The sequence below is a fragment of the Cheilinus undulatus genome, linkage group 17 (assembly GCF_018320785.1).
Source record: "Cheilinus undulatus linkage group 17, ASM1832078v1, whole genome shotgun sequence".
NCBI classification, from domain to species: Eukaryota; Metazoa; Chordata; class Actinopteri; order Labriformes; family Labridae; genus Cheilinus; species Cheilinus undulatus.
In genome coordinates, this window is record NC_054881.1 from 3,724,122 (window position 1) to 3,745,774 (window position 21,653).

The 21,653-nt window shown below is 40.2% G+C and overlaps 1 protein-coding gene across 1 annotated transcript in view; it reads left to right on the forward strand.

The window, feature by feature from the left end:
- The window catches only part of grk3 (G protein-coupled receptor kinase 3), a 122,939-nt gene extending 102,057 nt beyond the window's left edge, over window positions 1-20,882 (forward strand). Inside the window, exons 15-21 of the mRNA XM_041810410.1 lie at window positions 2,162-2,262; window positions 2,649-2,715; window positions 5,671-5,766; window positions 9,965-10,127; window positions 10,204-10,340; window positions 13,164-13,277; window positions 13,355-20,882. Of these exons, the coding sequence (XP_041666344.1) occupies window positions 2,162-2,262; window positions 2,649-2,715; window positions 5,671-5,766; window positions 9,965-10,127; window positions 10,204-10,340; window positions 13,164-13,277; window positions 13,355-13,516 (840 nt within the window). The 3' untranslated portion in view covers window positions 13,517-20,882. The remainder of the gene's footprint in view (window positions 1-2,161; window positions 2,263-2,648; window positions 2,716-5,670; window positions 5,767-9,964; window positions 10,128-10,203; window positions 10,341-13,163; window positions 13,278-13,354) is intronic.
- The last annotated feature ends 771 nt before the right edge of the window (window positions 20,883-21,653 follow it).

Sequence of the window (21,653 nt, forward strand, 5' to 3'; positions counted from 1 at the left end):
AAAAATGTAACCTTGAAGATTTAAAATATCCTTTGTGAAGTAATAAACATTTGATAAAGTAAAAAAATTGAGACAGTAAGGACTGAGGGAGGGACATGAATTTGTGTTTTCATTTTATATTTTCAATTTGCATCTTAAAATTATGACTTAAACTCAGGATTTTCAATTTTTATCTCATATTGTGAACTTCTAGATTTCAATTTTGAATTTCAGGTCATATTTTGCCCTTTTAAACTCCTAATTTTGACTTTAATGTCATATTTTGACTTTTTAAACTTGTTATTCAGAATTTTAATCTCATATTTTGACTTTTTAAACTCATGATTTAGAATTTCAATCTTATATCTTGACCATTTAGAGTCACAATCTTAAATTTTAAGTCATACGTCAACCTTTTCAACTCCTAACTTTGATTTTTAATCCCATATTTCGACCTTTTAAACCCAATATTTTGAATTCAATCTCATATTTTGAATTTAAACACGTTTTTGGATTTTATCTCATATTTTGACCTTTAAACTCGTGATTTTTTACTTTTTTTCTCATAGTTGCCTTTTGAAAACATTATTTTGACTTTTGTTTCTGTGCTCTGACCTTTTGAACTAATATTTTAAGTTTCATCTCAGATTTTGAGCCTTTAAATTTATCATTGTGACTCTAAAAAAAATCTCAGATTCATCAATCATCAGTTTTCCCCCTTAGTCATTTACCTGTGAAATTACCATTTACAGTTTATGGTTAAAATTTAAATAACAAAAAGGTTTTCCCTGCTAGGCCCTCGGGTTAGACCTAAATTCAGGTCTCGGCCCCCACTGTGAGTTTGACATCCCTGACTTAGAAACTCTGGATGTAAGCTGAAAGACTGATACATAAGGCAGCATTGTCTGGTACTGGAAGGTGCCGCTCTGTTGCTGTATCTTATTCATGTTCTCCATGCATACTTATGATAAACCATGATTATTCTCTGACTTAGTTTGGGAGTGTAGCCACCAAATCTCACCCTTGTTATAAGGGTTATTAGGCTAAACAGTTAAATTGCAATACCAAATTAGTTAGACTAAGATTTACGTCTTTGTTAAATAAATTATGTATCTTTTTTTATAACTACAAGCCTTAGATTAAATGCTACTTTAAACTGTAACAAGGCCTCCCACCACTTGTAGCCACTGTAGCTCCTTTACAACTTGACCTCGAAGTGTGTAGTAGAGCTGCAACATTACTGGGGTCATGGAGTTCTGGTAGCAGAACAAAGCATGAATGAGATACAGCAACAGAACAGCAGCTTCCTGTAGGCGTTCGTGCCTTACTATGTAGTTCTCTTCAATATGACACCCATTGTTCAAACAGCAATGATGCACATATGCCTTTTACATTGGCGCCATTCTGACTGCTTCCATAACAAGACACGTCCTGTTACAATTATCAAAATGAAGAATTTCTCTAGTTTTTAAAACTGTTGGAAATAGCTGAATTTATGTAAAAACTCACCTGAAATAGATATAATAAAATAGTCATTTTTTAAATTGATACTGACATTTGAGTGCAAAATGTCCACACACTGCAGCTTTAAGGTGAGAAATTATAGAAATAATTCTAAAGTGTGTAGGAAAAACGAGTCACAGCTTTTTAGTCAAGCTGTTCATGAGTCAGCAAGAGAAAGAAATAGTTGGCTATAATTAAGTGAGTAGTCGGCTGTTTGACTGGCAGCTGGTGTTTGTGAAAAGCTGAGAATGAAGCCTCCAGTTTTTCCCTTTTTATAATTCATGTGTAGTTTACAAGGAGGAGAAAAACATGACTGGAAACAGCTTTAATATGAAGGTATGCTGATATTTGTGTTTCAAAGACATGTAAAAAAAAAAGGAGAGGAGATTGAAATGATAGGGCTAGAATAAGAAGAAGTGGGTAGACATTTGAATAACTGTTTTAATATAGAAAATCTGTGGACATGAGTGTCAGAATTAAACTATTTAACATATGGAGAGTTTTGAATATGCCCTGATGTCTTGTTCATGGTCTCTGACTTCTTTGAAACCGTCTTTATTTCACTGAAAGCTGCAAATGATGTCAGTCTATTTTCAAACAAGCAATTCTCACTTTCACTCCCCCCCTCCCCTCCTCTTCTCTTTTTCTCCCCTCCTCCCTTCCCCTTTCTTTCTTGCAGAATGTGGAGCTGCCAGACTCGTTCACTGCAGAGCTCAAAGAGCTGCTGGAGGGCCTGCTGCAGAGAGACGTTTCCAAGAGGCTCGGCTGTCAGGGCCGGGGGTACGACACTCACACCACACGTACACATGAACCCCCCCCCCCAGTCCCATATCGGCGTCCAGCTCGTGTCCATGGGCTGAGTTCATCAGTCAGACACCGTGCGGCTCATTAATGCTGCCCACACTGGTTGGTGTAGTTTGAAGACGGACTCGAAATGATCCAAAAGATCAAAACTAATTTCATCACGTCTGCGTTTCACAGCAGCTTACAGCTAAAGCCCGCTGATGGATCTCTGTCTGCACTGGCTGTTTGCCCAAACAGCACGATTAAGAGTGTTTGTCAGAGAGGAGTAATGTGGCCAACACTGCCACCTAGTGGTCAAAAGCATACTAGCACTGAAGGGTCAAAAATAAAGCCTTTTTCCCCTCTCTGTTACACTCTTGCAGGGCCCCGGAGGTGAAGGAACATCAGTTTTTCAAAGGCATCGACTGGCAGCAGGTTTACCTCCAGAAGGTGAGTCAGTCAATCAGCTGTTGGTCTTTATGGGAAAAAACAGCCAGTCAGTGTGGTCCAACTCTGATAGGATTGATCTGTACCTGCAACAGTCAGGGTGAGTACCAGCTATGAATTAATGCTCCAGGAAACTGCAAATATGATACAAATAATAGCACATTTTACAGTTGTACAGTGTAGGGAAGGAGCTATCAATTAAAACTTTACAATCCATTTGGGCGCAGATGGCATAGCAGTTAGATCACGCCCCAGCTTGAATTCCTCCAATAACTGCTGTCCTAACCTCTTCAAGTAAAGGCACAAAGCTCAGTAAAATGCATAATTGAGTAAAGATTCTACAAAGTTCATCAAATTACTCTCAAGCAAAGGTCCCCATCATCATAAACGTCTATCCTGATTTGTTCTTCTCGATCAGAGCATACCCTGAAACCTGCACCGAGGGGTCTCCTAGCTCTGAAATACTGGGAAAAAAATTGCAATTAGATTATTTATTCAAATCATTCAGCCCTAATGACTTAAAGGGAAAGACAGAGCTGTTTAATGTTTGAGTTTATCCATCCATCCATTTCCTATACCGCTTATCCCAGTCGGGGTTGTGGGGGGCCTGGAGCCTATCCCAGCTGTCACTGGGCGACAGGCGGTGTCACCCTGGACTGGCCGCCAGTCAAATGCAGGGCTGACATATAGAGACAGACAACCAGACACGCATTTACACTCACACCTACGGCCAATTTAGAGTCACCATTTAACCTAAGGAGCATGTTTTTGGTGGTGGGAGGAAGCTGGAGTACACGGAGAGAACCCACACATGCACGGGGAGCACATGCAAACCCCGCACAGAAAGGCCCTGACCGGGAAGCAAGCCAGGGACCTTCTTGCTGTGAGGCAACAGCGCTATCCCCTGCACCACCGTGCAGCCCTGTTTGAGTTTATTTTAGCTATAAAACATAAGGGTGTAAACAAATCTTTAGCTTTTTTAATATTTGTAAATCATTATGTGAACTTGGCACAATTAACAGCTGTCTTTAGTTAGCCTACTTTTTATTTAAATAGCCTTCAAAGCTTATTGTACTTGCAACAAAAATAATTTTATTGGCACTTCATTAGTGTTCTTAGATTGTTATAATTGCATTATCACTTCCAGTTCATGAAATATTGGTATTAAATTCCTGACTTTGGATTGAGGAAATTTAGTCTAGGCAGACCTCCAAGAATCTTACTTGATGACCCCGTCCTCTAGCCTTGTGTGTATCCTAGAGTATAGTTCTCAACTGGTGGGTCGGGATCCAAAAGTGCGTGGTAAATCCATTTTCACGAGGCAAAAAGTCAATAATGTACTTTTATTTAGAAGGCTGTCTCTCCGTATTTTTGTTCTGGCATATTTTGGTTATGATTGAAAAATAAGGATGATTTGTTGTCAAGGAGGTGGTGATTGGTCTTGATACCAGACCATTTAAGATCCTCTGATCTAGATTAGTGCTTTACTATTAATCTAATTGCATTTGCAATCGCGTCAGGCAGTGCAATTACATAATGGCATTAAAAGGCTGCAGTTATTTTAGTGTTAAGTAGTACTTGATAGGTTTACAAAAATGGCTGCAGAAAAGCTTTCAGGTTTACAATTTGTTCTTTGGAAAGCATGAAGTTATTTTTAAACTTTAAACTTAAACACTTTAAAAACTTTTTTTAGTTTTGGTTTGATAAATACACATTTCAAAACTGTCATTATTCTCTGCATTTTTCTCGAGAACCAAGCAAATAGCCTCATAATACCATTCATGGATTATATTATGAATTGCAGTATTGTCCAGTATAACTGCAATCCTATGTTACCACCAAATCTTGCTGCACCAGTCTATAGTAAGACAAATGGCTGCAGATGCAGTACAACTAGTGAAATCTGGATTTATCAGACATGCATTTCCTCATCCACGTCTCTGTCAGCAGCCAAACGTGCACAAAACAATCCCCATCCTCAGCTGATTCAGCGGCCGTACTTTCCATCCCCTCCAATGTCTCTTGTTTTTTTCTTCTTTGCAACTGATGGCCAACATTTAACAACCTTAACTCCAGCATAATACACCAGTTCCAATTGTTTACTTTTACAAAAACAAGCAGAGCAACGAGGCAACGAGACCAGGGACTGGCATAAAAATCAGAATGCAGAGTAGCATTTAGGCAGAGTATCGCAGAGCAACATGAACATGCCAATACTCAAGGATGCTGTGCTCACTACGGCATAGCTACAGCCTAGAATTGATGCAGAAGTCTTAACTTGTCATATGATTCAGTCAAGGAAAAAATAAACACTGGATAATAATGTTTGTTGAGATCTGGAGGGTGCTATGATAATACTAGTGGTGCTGCAATGCTGATGAAGCTGTAATGGATCATTGTTGTCATGTTGTAGGCCAGTGAGAAATCGTGTCACGGTTCTGGTGTATCGATCCTACCAGTCATTCATTTTCTACTTCTTCAGATCAGATGTGGGTCAGGGTCAAGCCTGCTTTGTCTCATCAGGATGGTAGACATGACTGCATTGATCACGACAGCATTGACACATGAGCAGCACTGGATTTAGACTGAATGTAGGGAAGCATGAACAAATCTACCCGTACTTTCCCTGCCTCACTTTGTTTTGTTCCTCTGAGTTTTAGAAACTCACCTCTCTGTTGACCGAGTAGTTACCATAAATGCAAGAGAAGCTGCGCCCTTTAGAATAGACTCTAACCATCAAACCCGTACTGGTTATGTTGCATTTGAATGGCTCTAAATAAACCTTTGCTGAGCAGAATGCAGCCAATCAAGCCAGGTCTTCCTGTTGGTACACAGCACTCCTCTTGTTTTTAGCTCTAGGTGTCATGGATCACCTGGAGGAATCACTGCTGTGAGCCTGTGGTCTTACTGTTTCTTCCTTCCTCTGAAAGCGTTCCCTCTTCCTCTCTGTGTCTGTAGTACTCTCCTCCTTTAATCCCTCCCCGGGGAGAGGTGAACGCCGCAGACGCTTTCGACATCGGCTCTTTTGATGAGGAGGACACCAAGGGCATCAAGGTACGAGACGCTCTCACACAAACACAAGCCACTGTTATGGCACACTTCCTCTCAGCAGAGGCTTCCTGTGCTGTCAGTATCATCCCTGTGAATGTGCGTGTCCAACTCAGCAGCGATGGAGGATGCACGCACAGCAGGGGGCGGAAAAAGTCATGATAAAGGAAAAAAATGCTGAAACATTTCTGTAGGAAGCATGCACAGCAGATTTCTAAAACTTCACTGCAGTAGATGTATGCAAACTCTGTCTAGGAAACTTAAGAGTTATGTTGGCTATGCTTACATGTGAGATAACACTTAGATCAAATAATTCTGATTTGGATTCCAATTTCACCGTTTGCACAGAGGCTAAATGAAGTGATATGCTAATTCAATGAAAAATAATCTGTTTTTTGAACATCTTTCAGTGTTTACTCTTCCATTCATTTGGAATTTTCTTTTCTATCTCTGTCTTATGCAGCTTCAGGATATGAATTTTGGCTAAGCCTCTACCTGGAGAAGTTACAGCTCTTTCCTGGTCTGCTGGCTTCTTTTAAAGATATTTCTCTGAAACATTTAGCTGCAGCTTCTGCTCACCCCCTCCAACTTCTCGTATTTTAACTGACAAGTGTAAGAAAAGCCTGCTTTTCGCTAATGGTGCAAAAATAGTAGGCGTGGATGGTATAGAGTGGACCAATACAGATATTTTTGCAAGAGAGAAAGTGATGCAGAGCATTTTTTTGAAGGAAAGATTGTCATAAATTCACAGGAAGTTGTTTGAATTTACCTGAAGGACTTCCTGTTGCCCCCTCTCTCCTGTCATTAGAGCCCACTGCTCTGCAGCCAGAGTAACATAGGCCACCTGTTAGGGCGTTAATCTGCAGGCATGGACATTTTGACCTGGGTGCCCAGCTAGAGCCCTGCTTATCCAGGGGTGGCATAATAACTTTGTTTTCATAAATCAGTAATTGTAGAGTGGCGAGAAAACCTCCCTCCTGTGGTCACATGCTCTCATCTGCTCCACATGGGGAACAGGCATCATCCCTACCTAAACACCAGCGGGCTTTACACCTACGAGGTCTACGGAAGTCTGCATCCTGCCACTGCAGGTCCACACTGAGCGCTTTTGGAAATTCAGTAGAAGGTTGCTTGCGAACTATGTTTACGTCCAGAAGGCTCTATTTCCTGATCCAGAGATGCTGTGAAATGTTGTGGCTCCACCTCTGACTTCTTCCAAGGTGATTCTGGGGTGAGGCAGGGGTCCGTCCTAGCCCCTCAGGTACTCTTCAGTACCTGTATGGACTAGCGTCTAGGGCGGGTAACAGGGGCAGCAAACTGGAGTGTCATTGCCGATGCCTAGATCACTGATCTGGACTTTGCTGATGATGCTGTGATCCTTGCGGAGACTGAAGATATCTGAGAATGATGTTAGAGTCTTTCGGTCCCTCTGGTCCTTCTGGTCTTACTAGTATCTCTTGACTGATGGCCAGAGGTGCTGACAGTCTCCTCAGTGCATTTTTGGTACCGTTGGCAAGACCGTGTTTCTAATGCTGATGTTTGTAGGAGAGCAAGGATGGGAAGGATCAGCTGTACTGGTTCAGACGCTGGGGGTGGCTGTGTGTGTCGGGGAGGGGGCAGCTGGGAGAGATGGGGGGATGGTAACCAGGAGGCCAGAGCAGTACATGATCAGGGTTGACAAACCGGCATATGCCCCCATACCTGACCTGACCGAACCTCCAAACAGACAGACCTGGGAGAAACAGTCTTTGAGATTGATGTAGTTTTATCAGAGCAACATCCCTTCTTGCCTTAAAAGATGGCTGGGGGGGGGGGGGGGGCATGCAGATGGCCGGGTGGTTTAAGGCGTGCACCATGTACGGTCCTCCTCTATCTAATAAAGGCCCAAAAATGAATCTTAAAAAAAACAACAGATGGCTGGGTCATATATACCAGTGCAACCAGTATACTTTTACATGATGCACATTGCACACAAACCAGTGGTGTAAATTCTACTCATCCTCATATGTGGCCACTCACATGGATCACGCAAGGATAAACACAATGTTGATGCACAGGAAGACACTTACGTTTTTCTATCCAGTAGAGCCTCCAAAAATGGACTGTGACTTACACACTGGTGCAACTTTTAATCTGGATTTTGCTGTGTTTAATAATACAAAGTTAGTACGTGTATGAGAAGAGGAAAATATTTGTTCTGTAGCTTTTTTCTGTGCAGAGAGGGGTTTTTTATGTCCTTAGAGGCCTGAATCACACAGACGGTTTAAATCAGTGATACTCAACATGTGGCTCTAGAGACACTCTTTTGTGATGATTTGTGGCTCTTTTAAGTCTAAATTTGGAATATTATTCCCCAAAAAACTTTAAAAAAGGGAAACTTCGACCTCAGAAATGATCCATTGATCAGTTTGATTCCCAAGCTTGTACAGCTGGCTTTAATTGCCACCCTTAATTTTTTATCTATAGTTTTTCATTGCCTTTATTTGCATTTTTTTGCCCCTATTTCCCTTCATTTGCCAATTTAAATCCATTTTTTCTGCTTTAAGCCCACTTTTGCCACTTCTTTTTGCTACTTTTTGCCTATTTGCATCCCGTTTATACTCTCTTTCACCTTTTTTGTCTCTTTTAACCTGCTTTTTGCTATTTTTCCCCTTTTATTGCCACCCCCCCCACCCCCCACTCTTGCTGCTTTTTGCCCTTATTTCTACCTTTTTGCTTCTTTTTGCCTGTTAGAGTTCCTTCTCACCCATTTTTGCCACTTTCTGTCCTTTTTTGCCACTTTTTCTTTCCATTTTTTCACACAATTATTGCAATTTTAAGCCTACATTGCTCCTTTTCACCCATTTTTAACCATTTTTTCCCCTTTTTCCATTTTTTTGCTACCTAAATCCATTTTTACAGCTTTAAGCCCACTCCCCGGTTCTTCTTGCCACTTTTTGCCTTTTTTCACCAATTTTAGCCTCTTTTTTCCTGCTTACCCCCTTGTTTGCCATTATTTCTCACTTTTATTTTTATTTATTTTTTATTTTATTTATTTTGCACAATTATGAAATACACAAAAGACAAAGATGACAAATTGTATGAGGTGCAGGGAGAGGCGAAAAGCCCAAAGGGCTTATTTGAAGCCTCCACCTAAAGGATATTAAAGTTACACAATATTATATGCACATATAACATACAGAAAGAAAGAAAGAAAAAAATAATAAATAAATAAAAATAAACAAAAAAACAAGTTACTCAGAAGTTATGACAAATTAAACTTTCACACATTTAAGCTGCCTTTTGCCATTAAATACCACTTTTTCCCCCGTTGTTGCCCATTTTTCCTACCTTTTTGCCTGCCTTAGTCACTTTTCACTCATTTATTGCCGTGTTTTTGTTGCATTTTGACCGTTTTTGCCACCTGTATCTTTATTTTGACACTTTTGATCCAATTTTTTTGCCATTTCCTGCCATTTTTTGCTTCTTTTTCCTCCCTATTTTTGCCATTTTATTCCTACATTGCCACTTTTCACCACTTAGATTGTGGCTCTTTCAGAGGTTGAGCAGGGTTGAGTAACACTGGTTTAAATCATCACTCACCATAGATGTAGCTCTATGAAGTTGAGAGGGGCTGCTTTGGTATTACAGCAATCAAACCAACTTGTTCTTCTCTGGTTTCTTCTTTCATTAACATTAATGCGTCTGCAGTAGCATTTATTCATCCTCTGACACTGCTGTGCTGAGAAATAAAAGCGCATGTTTACATTTCCCTGGACAGAGCCAGTTATTAACAGCGGTAATAATCTTCATCACCGCCGGTCTGTTATGTGAAAGAAAATCCCCCGAACGTTCATGAAGTCAGAACAAAACGACCAAACGAACGTCTGAGAGCGAACTAATACCAGAGAGACACTAATGAGGTCTGCAGGATAAATGCAGTGTGTACATTTTCTTTATTACTTTCCCGTCAGAGGTAGAAATGAGGAGATCTGGATATTAGAAACACCTGAACATCATTATCTAAGAGAAAGTTTTAGATCACAACTGCAGGGCATGTTAGCTCCTTAGTCATCTTTTTAAACCGCCACAGATTGTGAACGTATTTTATTTTAAATGACTCAGAATGTAGTGAAAGCTATGTGCATTTTAATCTTCCCAGCAGGGAACCTTAGAGTCGAGTGTTCGCTACCAATGTCCCTCTCTGTCTCTGTTTGCTGTGTAGCTGCTGGACAGTGACCAGGAGCTGTACAAGAACTTCCCCCTGGTCATATCAGAGCGCTGGCAGCAGGAAGTGGCCGAGACGGTCTACGAGGCCGTCAACTCGGACACGGACAAGAACGAAGCTCGCAAGAGAGCCAAGAACAAGCAGCTTGGCCACGAGGAGGGTAAGATAACCACAGCTGTGATCACATGTCGTTGTTATAATCTCTGCAGATGTTCTAACGGTGTTTCTGGGTGCAGACTACGCTCTGGGTAAAGACTGTATAATGCACGGATACATGCTGAAGCTGGGGAACCCGTTCCTCACCCAGTGGCAGCGCAGATACTTCTACCTGTTCCCCAACCGTGTGGAGTGGAAGTGCGAGGGGGACACGCGGGTGAGTTTGAGCCATGCACATTTCTTTCTGTGTCATGTTCTGTCATTTCCACGTCTGTCTGTCCTGAAGCAAGTTCATCTGTCTGTCTGTGCATGAACGTTATCTGTCTGTCTGTCCTGACGCCTCTCTGCATGAAGGAGTCGTGGTTAAAACAGTTTAAAAAGAGAGACGGGGTGAGTGTTCAAAGGTCCGGGTCCCTGCTGCGTCCTCACTGTAGCTCCATAGACATCCTCCCTGCTTCAGGATGTGTAGTTTTACTGCTTCAGTCTGTACGCTGTTCTTTAGGCTGCTGCTTTTAGAACACGGAGCAAGTCCTGTCATGAAGATAAAAATCCCTGAACTCAGCATCTCTGTCTGAAGATCAATGAATAAAAGAGCACAGAAAATACTGCTATCATTTATATGATTCATATTTTTTTAATTTAGACATTAATCATGTCAGCAGTCCTCGAATAATTGTGGTTGTGTGGACTGAACCAGACTGAGAGAATGAATTCTCCGGAAACATTTGTGAATTAGAATTTTACACAATATTCTAATATTTAGAGATGGTGGATTTTAGATTTGCATGTGCTGTAAGCTGTAATCATCAAGATTTAAATCTTTTACTTTGTATGAAATGAACCTAGAATATATTTAAGTTTAACTCCTTGAATTAAATCTCAGGGAGAAAAATAAAACTTCCACATGATATTCTATTCCACTGATATACAAACATTTTTAACATATACATATACAAACATACATCTGTATTTCTTTCATTGAATTGCCAAAAAATAACATGGATCATTCCCTGTCACATCTTTTATAAATACTCTACCCCAGTGGTTCTCAACTCAATTTTCATCATTTTTTTCCCACCAAATTTAACACATTTTTACCATTCAGCATCTATTTTTGTCTATTTTAAACTCTTTCCACTACTTTTTTTTCTACCAGTTCTTGCCACATAAGCCTAATGTTGCGTCTGTTGACCAATTATTGCCACAATTAAACCCTTTTTACCATTTTTAAAACCCAATTTTTCCCATTTTAACCCCATTTCACCATTTGATATGCACATTTATGCTAATTTAACCAATTTCTGCCAGTATCTGCCTATTTTATCTTTCTCAGTTAACCCATTTTTGCCAATTTAAAGCAATTTCAGCCACATTTTAACTCATTTTTACCACTATTTACACCCATTTTTGCCTTTTTTGCCATTTTTATTTCATTTTTGCCATTTCTAAACCATTTCTGCTACTTTAAAAAAAATCACCACCTTTTCCACCATTTTTTGCCATTATTAACCCATTGTAGCAATTTTTAAACCATTCTAAATATGAAATATGGATACCACAGCTTAACTTTACAATGGGCCATGGTTTTGCTGACCTCCATGGTCCCCCAGTTTGGCTGGGTGCCAAAGACCGGGGACCCCCACTGCCCCCACTGTACCTGAAGGTGGTTGAACACAGCCATGCACATTCAAGAATAGTCATGTGGAGACAAGGCCGTCCATGAGGGGGATAAAGAGGAGAGCTTTCTGGGGCTCAGCCAAACTGGGGGACCATGGAGGTCAGCAAAACCATGGTCCATTGTAAAGTTAAGCTGTGATATCCATATTTTATATTTCACTTGAAAAAATAACCACTCTTATCAATGAAACAAATCTATTTTTTAAATCATGTGTGTAGTATATAGCCTTCTTAAAACTGTAAATCTATTTTGTTAAAAATAGATAATTAAAATGGGTTTAAAATTGAAAAAAATGTCAATAATGGCAAAGAAATTGTGGAAACGTTGTGAAATTGGATCTTAATAGTAGCAGAAATGGTTAAGAAGTGGCAAAAAATTATATAAGAATGGGCGAAAAAAAAAGCAAAAATGGGTATAAATAGTTGTAAAAGGAAAATTCAAAGGGGCTGAAAAGGCTTTAAATTGGAAAAATGGGTGGAAATCTGGTGAAATGTGAAAAAAAAATGATATAAACTGGCAGAATAGTACTAACTTAGAAAGAAAAAATAGGCAGATATTGGTCAAACTGGCAAGAACTGGCATATCAGATAGAGACATGTGGTTGAAAAGGGAAAAATTTTGCATAAAAAGTGGTAAAATGGGGTTAATAGTGGCTATAATGGGTCAACAGATGCAACATTTGGCTTATGTGGCAAGAATTGGTTTAGAATTGGCAAAAACAGGCAGAAAAAAGGTGGTTGAAAGAGTTTAAAATGGCAAAAATGAGTGTTAAATCGCAAAAATGTCTTAAAATTTGTGGGAAAAAATGTTGAAAATGGTTTAAATTTGGCAAAGTTGGTGTAAAGTGGCAACAGTGGAATTTGAAAAATATTTTTAGTTTTTTTTCCTCTTAGTGTCTCATGACCCCCAAGGGGGTCCCAACCCCAAGGTCTAGAACCACTGCTTTACAGGATAGGGTCAACAAGTGTGGTTAATTTTTTTGCCATTAAAAATATGATATGGTTTAGATGTTGATCATCCTATAATAAATACAGTCATGATGATACAAAAAACCCTCAGCAAAGATTTCAGGGCCTTCAGTGCAGCATAGAGCTTTAAATGCAGGGCCGTGATATGAAATTTTATACAGATACAAGCCATCTTCAGCCCTGACACTGCCATATTACTTTTTATTATTTCTCGGTTCGCCCAAGGTCCACTGAGGCTTTTGTCCTCCCCGTGTCTGACCTCTGCAGCCCTGCAGCGACTGTAGTATAGCAGACTGGACGTCCTCTTTGTGGCCGTAGTTTATCCACTCAGCCTTAAAGCAGCGCTATCTCTGCTCTACTTCACCTTTGGCTCATTTTTTCAATTTTCTTCCAGCAAAACCTGCTGACGATGGAGCAGATCGTGACGGTGGAGGAAACGCAGATTAAAGACAAGAAGTGCATCCTGCTGCGCATCAAAGGAGGGAAACAGTTCGTGCTGCAGTGCGAGGTACGAGCGCCGCTCCACGTCCAACTCTTAAACACGAGAAAAACTCAAACCGCTGACGTCTTCTTCTCTTTGTTCAGAGCGACCCGGAGTTCGTGCAGTGGAAGAAAGAGCTGACCGAGGCGTTCACAGAAGCTCAGAAGCTGCTGCGCCGCGCCCCCAAAGTCATCGGGAAGGGCCGTGCCGCCGTGGTGGAGCTGTCCAAACCTCCGCTCACACACCGCAATAGCAACGGCCTGTGAATCGACAAACACACACCTGTCTATGTACAAATATCAACACACACCACAGATTAACACACACAGACACACTGCACCTGCCCTCCCTCCTCCTCAACCAGCTGCAGGACGTTTGACATCTCCCCAAGCCCCGCCCACGACTGACGCCTCGCAGTGTGACCACCAGCCTCTTACACACATAAACACACACGCACACACAAATCAACATGACGACCAATCATAGTTTTTTTTTTTTTTCACCATGGGACCTCGCCAGTTCACCGAGAGGAAGACGAGAAACATTCGGGGAGGACTGAGCATGTGAAGAAACCTCTGCATGAATGTGACGTCCCTGTGTCTCTCTGTCCCCCTTCCCTCCCTCTCTCCCCCCTCTGACCCCCTCTACTTGGACCACCGCCTCACCTGGACCTGAGAGACTTGAAACGTTTGATCTTCCGGTGTGTCCGAGGCCATGATATCAGGAAAAGGCCACGTTCATACGGCGGCCATGTTTCAGTGAAGTCACGCTCAGTGTGGTAAACTCAGATATTTCTATTGTGTCGTCTGGTAAGCTTCAAGGTTTTTAGTCATAAAAACTTTGAGAATCAAACAGATGTCTACTTTTTTATGCTTTCTGATTAAAAAGCAACGGCAAAGACAAAAGATCCTGAATATCTAGAGAGATCAGACCACATTTCACCCTAAAAACATCAAATAAGCTGCCATCAGATCAGAGCTAGAAGCAGAGCATCATTTTCATGCCCTGCAATGAATCTATGGTAAAGTGCATCGTCTCTAGTAATTAAAATAAAACTCAATTAAACGATTTAGAATAGATTTTTTCTAACCTGAGGTAAAACACTGGCTTTATTTATGCTTACTACTAAAATTATTCATGCAGCTCTAGCTTCAAGTTCCAGTTTTGGAACAAAATGAGTCAGCTGAGGTGGTTTGGGCGTATGAATATTTCATATTTAACATGACACAGCTCACTCTCTCATGCATTAACAGGAGAGGTGTAAAAGTGCTGGACTTTTTTTCTTCAGCAGCTCACTACAGATAGTAAAGATGTTTAAAAAGGTTTAGAAAAAGCACTTCAGCCCATGTTATTTATTACACACTCTGGTTAACAGTCTGGGTAGGATGCATGAAGGAAACGTCACCTGCAAGATGCAGAATTAGAATAAAATACTCACCTTGTGATTTCATTGCTGCAGCCTTGCAGTACCCTCATGTTTTCCCTCAGAAGTGTCTGCAAATTTAGGAACATTGCAGACATCTCTGTAGTGTAGGTGTAAATGCACCACATCAAACAACAACATCAGGGAGTAATTCAGAAATCATTAGACGTCCACAGTCCCATGAAAATAGGGCTTCACTCTGAACTTCTGCTTTTACCTTTTAAGCCCCAAAATGTGTCTCAAGATTAACACTCTATTTAATCTCGGACAATTTAAGATCATGATCCCAATGTGACTGTTTTTACTGAGAATCATCATGTCTTGGTTACTTTAAATTTTCTTATCTCAAGTACTTAGTTTCTAGTTCTCTGCCTTCAAAATAAAAGCCGTAGGTCTCATTGGAATCAATGGAATCTAAAGAGCAGAAAATTCAAAATAAGTGGATGCTTTGTGATGCAGAACTACATCTGCTCTGCTTGAACACTCAACAATGCATAGCACCAAACTTTCTTTACTCTGCCTTCAAAATAAAAGCGCGAACATTCAACAGTGCAAAGCACATAACTTCCTTTGCATCACCTTCAAAATAAAAACATTAGATGTCATAGTTCACTGGAGAAAATGGATTCTAAAGAGCAGAAAATTAGATATTTATTGGATGCTATGATGCAAAACTATATCTGATGCTCTGCTCAGACAAAGTCAACAACATAAAGCACCAAACTTCCTTTCCCCTGCCTTCAGAATAAAAGTACTAGATGTCTTTTTAAGGGAAAAAGTGAAATCTGAAAAGTACAAAATTAGATATTTCATGGTTGCTTTGTGATACACAACTATATCTGATGCTCAGCTTGGACTAAACATAAATGCAGCCACTGAGTTTTACATCAGGCTTAAATAAATCTGTTCCTAATGAACATTAATATTTTAACTTTCATTTCTGTGGTTATCAAACAGAAATGTTATTAAAGGAAGTGACTGAGACCTCATATTAGCTTTGATCTAATGGTAGCTAACAGGTAATTAAACGTGTTTATCAACATGAAATGTGGTCCTCTCTCTGGATTTTTAGTACTCATCGTCTTTGTGGTCACTTTTCAGTCAGGAGACGATAAAATTAAACAAAAGTCATCAGAATCTCCATGTTTGATGACACTGGAATATGTCAGTATGAGATGATAAACAACGTTTGAGCTTCCCACCATGAGCATGACGTCACAGGAAGGTGGCGGCCGTGGGAATGTGGTCCATCAGCTGGTGGAGGGGGGGAGGAATAAAAACAAAAGAAGAAGAGGCTGCTGACTTGTGCTCCTCACCCCTCCATCTCCTCACCCCCCTCCTCGTGTTACTGAAGTGCGTAAAGTGCCAACATGGATTTTTACTTGAGTCACCTGAAGCACCGGGGGGAGCCGCTCGGTGGTCGTGATGGACGGGGAGGGGGAGGGCGGGTTCGATCATTCCAATGCGGACAAACAGGAACTCCGAGAAACCACAGACTCGCTCTCATTGGCTCCTGTACAGCCAGTTACCATAGAGACTGGGATTCCATTGGCTGGCGGAAACAGCAGCCGGTTGCTATGGTAACCGTAGGACTGGTTTAGAGGGAGAGGGAGGGAGGAGGAGGAGGAGGATGGGGGGAGTGTATATAAGAAAAGCCTTTCTCTGTGCATCTCCAGTGTTGTAGTCCGACGTGTTTGGACTTCTCTGTCTCTCTGTGTGGATCTGTCGGGGGAGGAGGGGGGAGGCAGGATGAGAGGTGGAAGTCTGACAGCTTTGAGTCACTCACAGCGCTGTGTTACCTCAGCTGGACTGTGTCAGGATTTCTTTAGGGGCCAAATTTAACGCTCTCTGCTCGTACGCGTCTTCGCATCGCAGCTTTCGGAGATTTCATCATCCTGCTCGGTTCTAATCGACCTACAATCATCGCGTTCCTGCCACGGCGGTCTGCAGGGAGGGGCGTAGATTTAACAAATCAAACGTCAGCGCTTCACTCTGACTGTTAGAGAAGTTTTAAACGCTTTTTCTGTTGTGGAAGGGTTGAAAATGTTTACGCACTCACAGCGTGCCCTAACAGCAAGCACCTTTGATCAAATCAGCTTCATTTATTTCTTTTGAGAGTGTCCTAATGGCATCTGACGCCAGCGCAGGGTTCATTTTAGAAGCTAGATTTAATGCCTTTAAGTTTTAGCTGCATTTTAAGTTGTTTTAACTCTTTAGAGTTTTGGTTTACAAAAACTCAGACATTTTTATCCTGTTTTAGTCAATAAAAGTCCTCACATATTAGCCTTTACTTTGAGTAAAGGTATTTAGTTTTAATCTAATTTAATCAGCAAAACTGTAAAATGAATCTGAGTGTTAAGCAGAACTGTCAAGTGCTTTAATTGATTTAAAATATACTGATGAAAATACTGACATACCTTGAGTGCACAGTGGAGAAATTTCATGATGTCTGAGAGTTAGTGCTGCAGAATTTGGTAGTAATGGGTGATTGCAATTATACTGGACTACATTGCAATTTTCAATTATTACATTATCATTATTAGGGCTGTCAGTCAATTAAAAAAATACTTAATTAATTTCAGACTTTGCAATTATTGCAATAAATTGCAAATTTGAGAAAGATGAATTTCTGGTAACAAAACAATCAGAAAGGATTCTGAATGGCATCTAAACTCTCCACTAGTGTTTGAAACAAAGAGAAGAGACTGAGGGCAGATCGTCCACTCACTAGTCAAACTAGGATGCTGTTGATCTGTAGAATATGGATTTTATCCATAAAATTATAAAGAATTAAGAGCACAGAGAATTTTCAGGTGTTCCAGTTGAAGCTACTTTAGCTGGTTGTGCAGTGGCATCAAGTTCCAGATTGGCCCCAATACCAAACAAAGAATCTGATTGAACAAGCCATTAAATAAGAGTATGCAGACATTGCATTTCACTCCAGCTGCAAGTGAAAGTGGGAAATTTAGCAGCATTTTGCATGGAAATTAACCTGAGTTTACTCACTGTAATGGGGAAAGGGGTACACACATTCATGACCTACTGAAAACAGCTCTATGACCTACTTTTGGGTCCCGATCCACCAGTTGAGAACCACTGGTGTGGAGGATATCATCTCTGCTGCAGAATTTGTGTTAAAAATTGCATTAAACTGCTATTTTGACACATTGCTAGTTAAAGAAAAATACAAATTTTGATTGATTGTTCAGCCTTAGTTTATTGTGACTTTCCATTTTTATCCAGTTGCTGCGTTTATATTTTTCTTTCTGTTGCTCGTATCGTCGTATGAGAAATTATCAAAGCAGCGGGAGAGTCTTACAGGACTATTTTTTATCTTTTGCTCTCCTCATGTAGCAGAGGTTGCTACCTTTTTATCCCAGTTAAAGCTAGTGGTGCATAAATCATATCCATATCACATTTGCCATGTTGTGCTGACTCGTGTTAACACAGAGGCAAAATTATCAGGCTTCCTGCTGTCAAAGGCATACCTATAAAAGCACCACGCTTGTGTTTATCATCTTACAAAATAAAATCACTATATATCAAACTCTAGAAGAGCCAAACTAAAGAGAAGTGAATATTTAAAAGGCAGCATTCAATGCTGCACGATGTGAAGGACACTTGCTGTTAGGACACGCTGTCATGTTTCAACCTGCATGGACCCATAAAGATGGAATACATTTCCCATAATCCCCTTGCAGAAAAAGCTCAGGAGCAAGTTAAAGCAGAGCAGTAAGAAGTTTTCCAAAATAAAGTTGCACACTCAGACTAGAGCTGCAGAATCGTCGTTACTGACTGTTCATGAGTCGTTTGATTTTCACAGTGAACTGGAAGCCTTTTATATCAACCCTCCGGCTCCACGTGATGATTTTAGAGCTTTTCTTTTATTGGACTGAGCGTCCACAAACCCAGAGAAGTCAGGTTCACTGTAAATTGTGACAAAGAAGCCTCAAACCCTCACACGTATGAAGCTGCAGCCAGGGAATCGGTCTGCCATTCCTGCTTGCAAAAAATCACAAAAATCAGTCATTTCTGTTATGAAAATAGTTGCCAATTCTTGTTTTTGATTGATTGCATTGATTGGTTGTTGCAGGGTAAAGGTCAGTGTTGTTTTTAAAGAGAGCCAAAGCAGAGTCTGGTTTTACTAGCCTGCAAAAACACATTTATTATTTCATAAAGAAGGGTTTTCTCACTCAGTACGTTTACATGCAGTTAAGGCGAGCTATGCTTACCATCCACAGGTGGAGGTGTGACATTTATCATTTGCTGATCCTGCAAAATACCGGGTTCATATCATATTTTTATCTACACAACTGGTTTACAACTTTTCTTTCCAAGGAATACCTCAGATCAAGCCAAAACCTCAAGGTTTATCATATTTATATCCATGCCAAACAGCCTCTTTTGCAGATATAACAGGATATTTACTTATTTTGCAGATGTAGTGATAACATATGGTTGTGCAAATTCCTACAGTGTGCCTAGACATGCTTCAAGGATCACCGTTTCACTGTTCCAGCCTTTATCTTGGTTTAGTGCATGCTTTCCTTTAGCTCATTGGTTCCCAACCTAGGTGCCAGGACCCCTGAAGGGCGGCACAAAGATCCCAGACTTTGTCTGCTTTAAGTTTTCAAAATGGGAACCACACAAGTGAACTAAAATCATGATAAAGCACCTGTTTCATACCTGATACAAAGGCCTTTTTGTAGTAAAAACCTTAAGAACTACCTTCTTTGGGTTTATCGATGAAATTTCATATCAGTGTCAATTCTCTCCCCCTATGATTGGACTCTTTTCTGAGATCATATTTGGGGCATTTTGGCCTTTATTTGATATGACCGCTGAAAAGAGACAGGAAATAAGGGGACAAACGATGTGCAAAAGCATGCACCAAACATGCTCAGAGACCAGGAATTGATTACAACCGGTGCGTTGAGGGCTGTCGCCTCACTACACGGACTCCTGCTCCAACCACTGAGCTAGACTGGCACCGAACATATCACGCTTTTATCACATGGGTCTGAAGGGGGCTCATCTTTGCTTGGATTCATGTAGAAGGGCTCCAAGGAGAAGCAAATGTGCTATCCTTAACATCCTCCACATTGCCTTGCATGCAAACAGCTGGGTATGCACAGGCTCATTCATGCTCTACGTTTGAAACGGGTACAGACCTTTCTGTCCATACAGATAGAGACCAAACGTTGTAGTACCACTGCCAAACATGAGGGCAGCATTGAGCAATGTGGCCAACAGTTCAGCCAAGAGTAAAACGAAGAAGAATCATCGGAAAAAAGGCAGAACTTATTTGAGTTTTCTGCAGAAATATCGCCAAATATTGACTAAGTTGTTAAAAAAATCCAAACATATCCATGATATGAGCTCCCCTGGGCACAGACAGAAAGAGCACAGGACAGGCCGTTCTCTCTCAGTCATTTTTAGCCCCCAACAGCGAGATTGATCCTTCTATCGCAGCCAGCCACAAGGGGGTGATTGACATATTTTTGGGGCTGAAGTTTGTGTTTAACATGCATCAGATTTGCTAGTAACAGCTGATTGGTGGATTTTTTTAAAAAACAGATGAAATATTACGTCAATTTTTTATTTAATTTTTTTTGGGCATGTAGGGAGTTTATAAAAACAATAGAGCTAAACAGATTTCTTCCTCTGCACATTTTCTGAATGCACTAGTGTTCTAGGGGCCTAATGTGGCCCCAGGACCCCCAGTTGGTCTATGGGACAGATGGAGTGGCTGTAAAAGAGACGGAGACCTCTAGTGGTTGTTAATGTCTACTCTAACATAACAGACAAGTATGAGGGCGATGAAGAATGTAAAGGTAACCATTAAAAGCCTGATATCTCCAGAAAGTTCTACATTTTGTTTATTAAACCTTCTAACAAGATCCATTGAAAGAAGAATTCCTTAAAAGTTTACTTTTTTAATTACTTTTGATGCATGAGGTTTTTTTAGCAGATAATTCACTAGAGGGCATTTTTATCATTTATCAGATTGTAAACCAAAGGATTTTCAGGACATTTTTGATCAGATTGATTAGGTAAAGGTCTCACAAAACTTGGCTTTAAAGCAGGGGCGTCAAACTCAATCACCACAGGGGCTGGATTCTGGATCCAGGTCTAACCTGAAGGCCTAACAGGGTCCACTTTTAACCAAACTGTCAACCTCATTTTTTCACCAGTGATAAATTGAGATTTAAAAAGCCAAAATTATAAGTTAAGGCTCAAAATCTGAGATAAAAAGTCAACCCTTTTTTTTTCAAAAGGTCAAAACATGAAATTAGATGTTAAAATAATACTTTTAAAAGGCAAATACATAAAAAAGAAAGTCACAATCATGTTTTTAAGGCCAAAATACAACTTGAAATTTAAAACTGTGAACCTAAAAGGTCAAAATATGAGATAAAAAGTCAATTATAAATAGAGAAAGCCAAAATATTAGACAAAAGTCAAAATATTATTAAAAAAATCAAAATAATAAATTGAAAAAGCCTAAATATTAGCCAAAAGTCTAAATAATAAATGTAAAAAGTCAAAATATGGGATAAAAAGTCAAAATAATAAATGTTAAAAGCTCAAAACATAAGATAGAAGTCCAAATAATAGATAGAAGTCATAATTGTGCTTTGCAAAATTGAAAACACAAATGAATTTCCCACATATCTTATTTATTTGTACTCCTTATATTTTTCACATTTTTATGACTTAAGGATATTTGATATCATCATGGTTAAGTTTACATTTTTATACTGAAGGAAATCTGGGACCTCACATTTTAGGGCCAGTTATAGTAAGAATATGATACGATCTTGCAGGCCGGGTTTGGTCCCCGGGCCTTGAGTTTGACACCCCTGCTTTAAAGGGTTAAAACACGCTGATCTATTTTCATATGTGCACAGAGCATAAATGAGCCCTAAATCAACCCTAAACAGCGTTACCACGGCACCACTTTGACGATTTAGTACCAT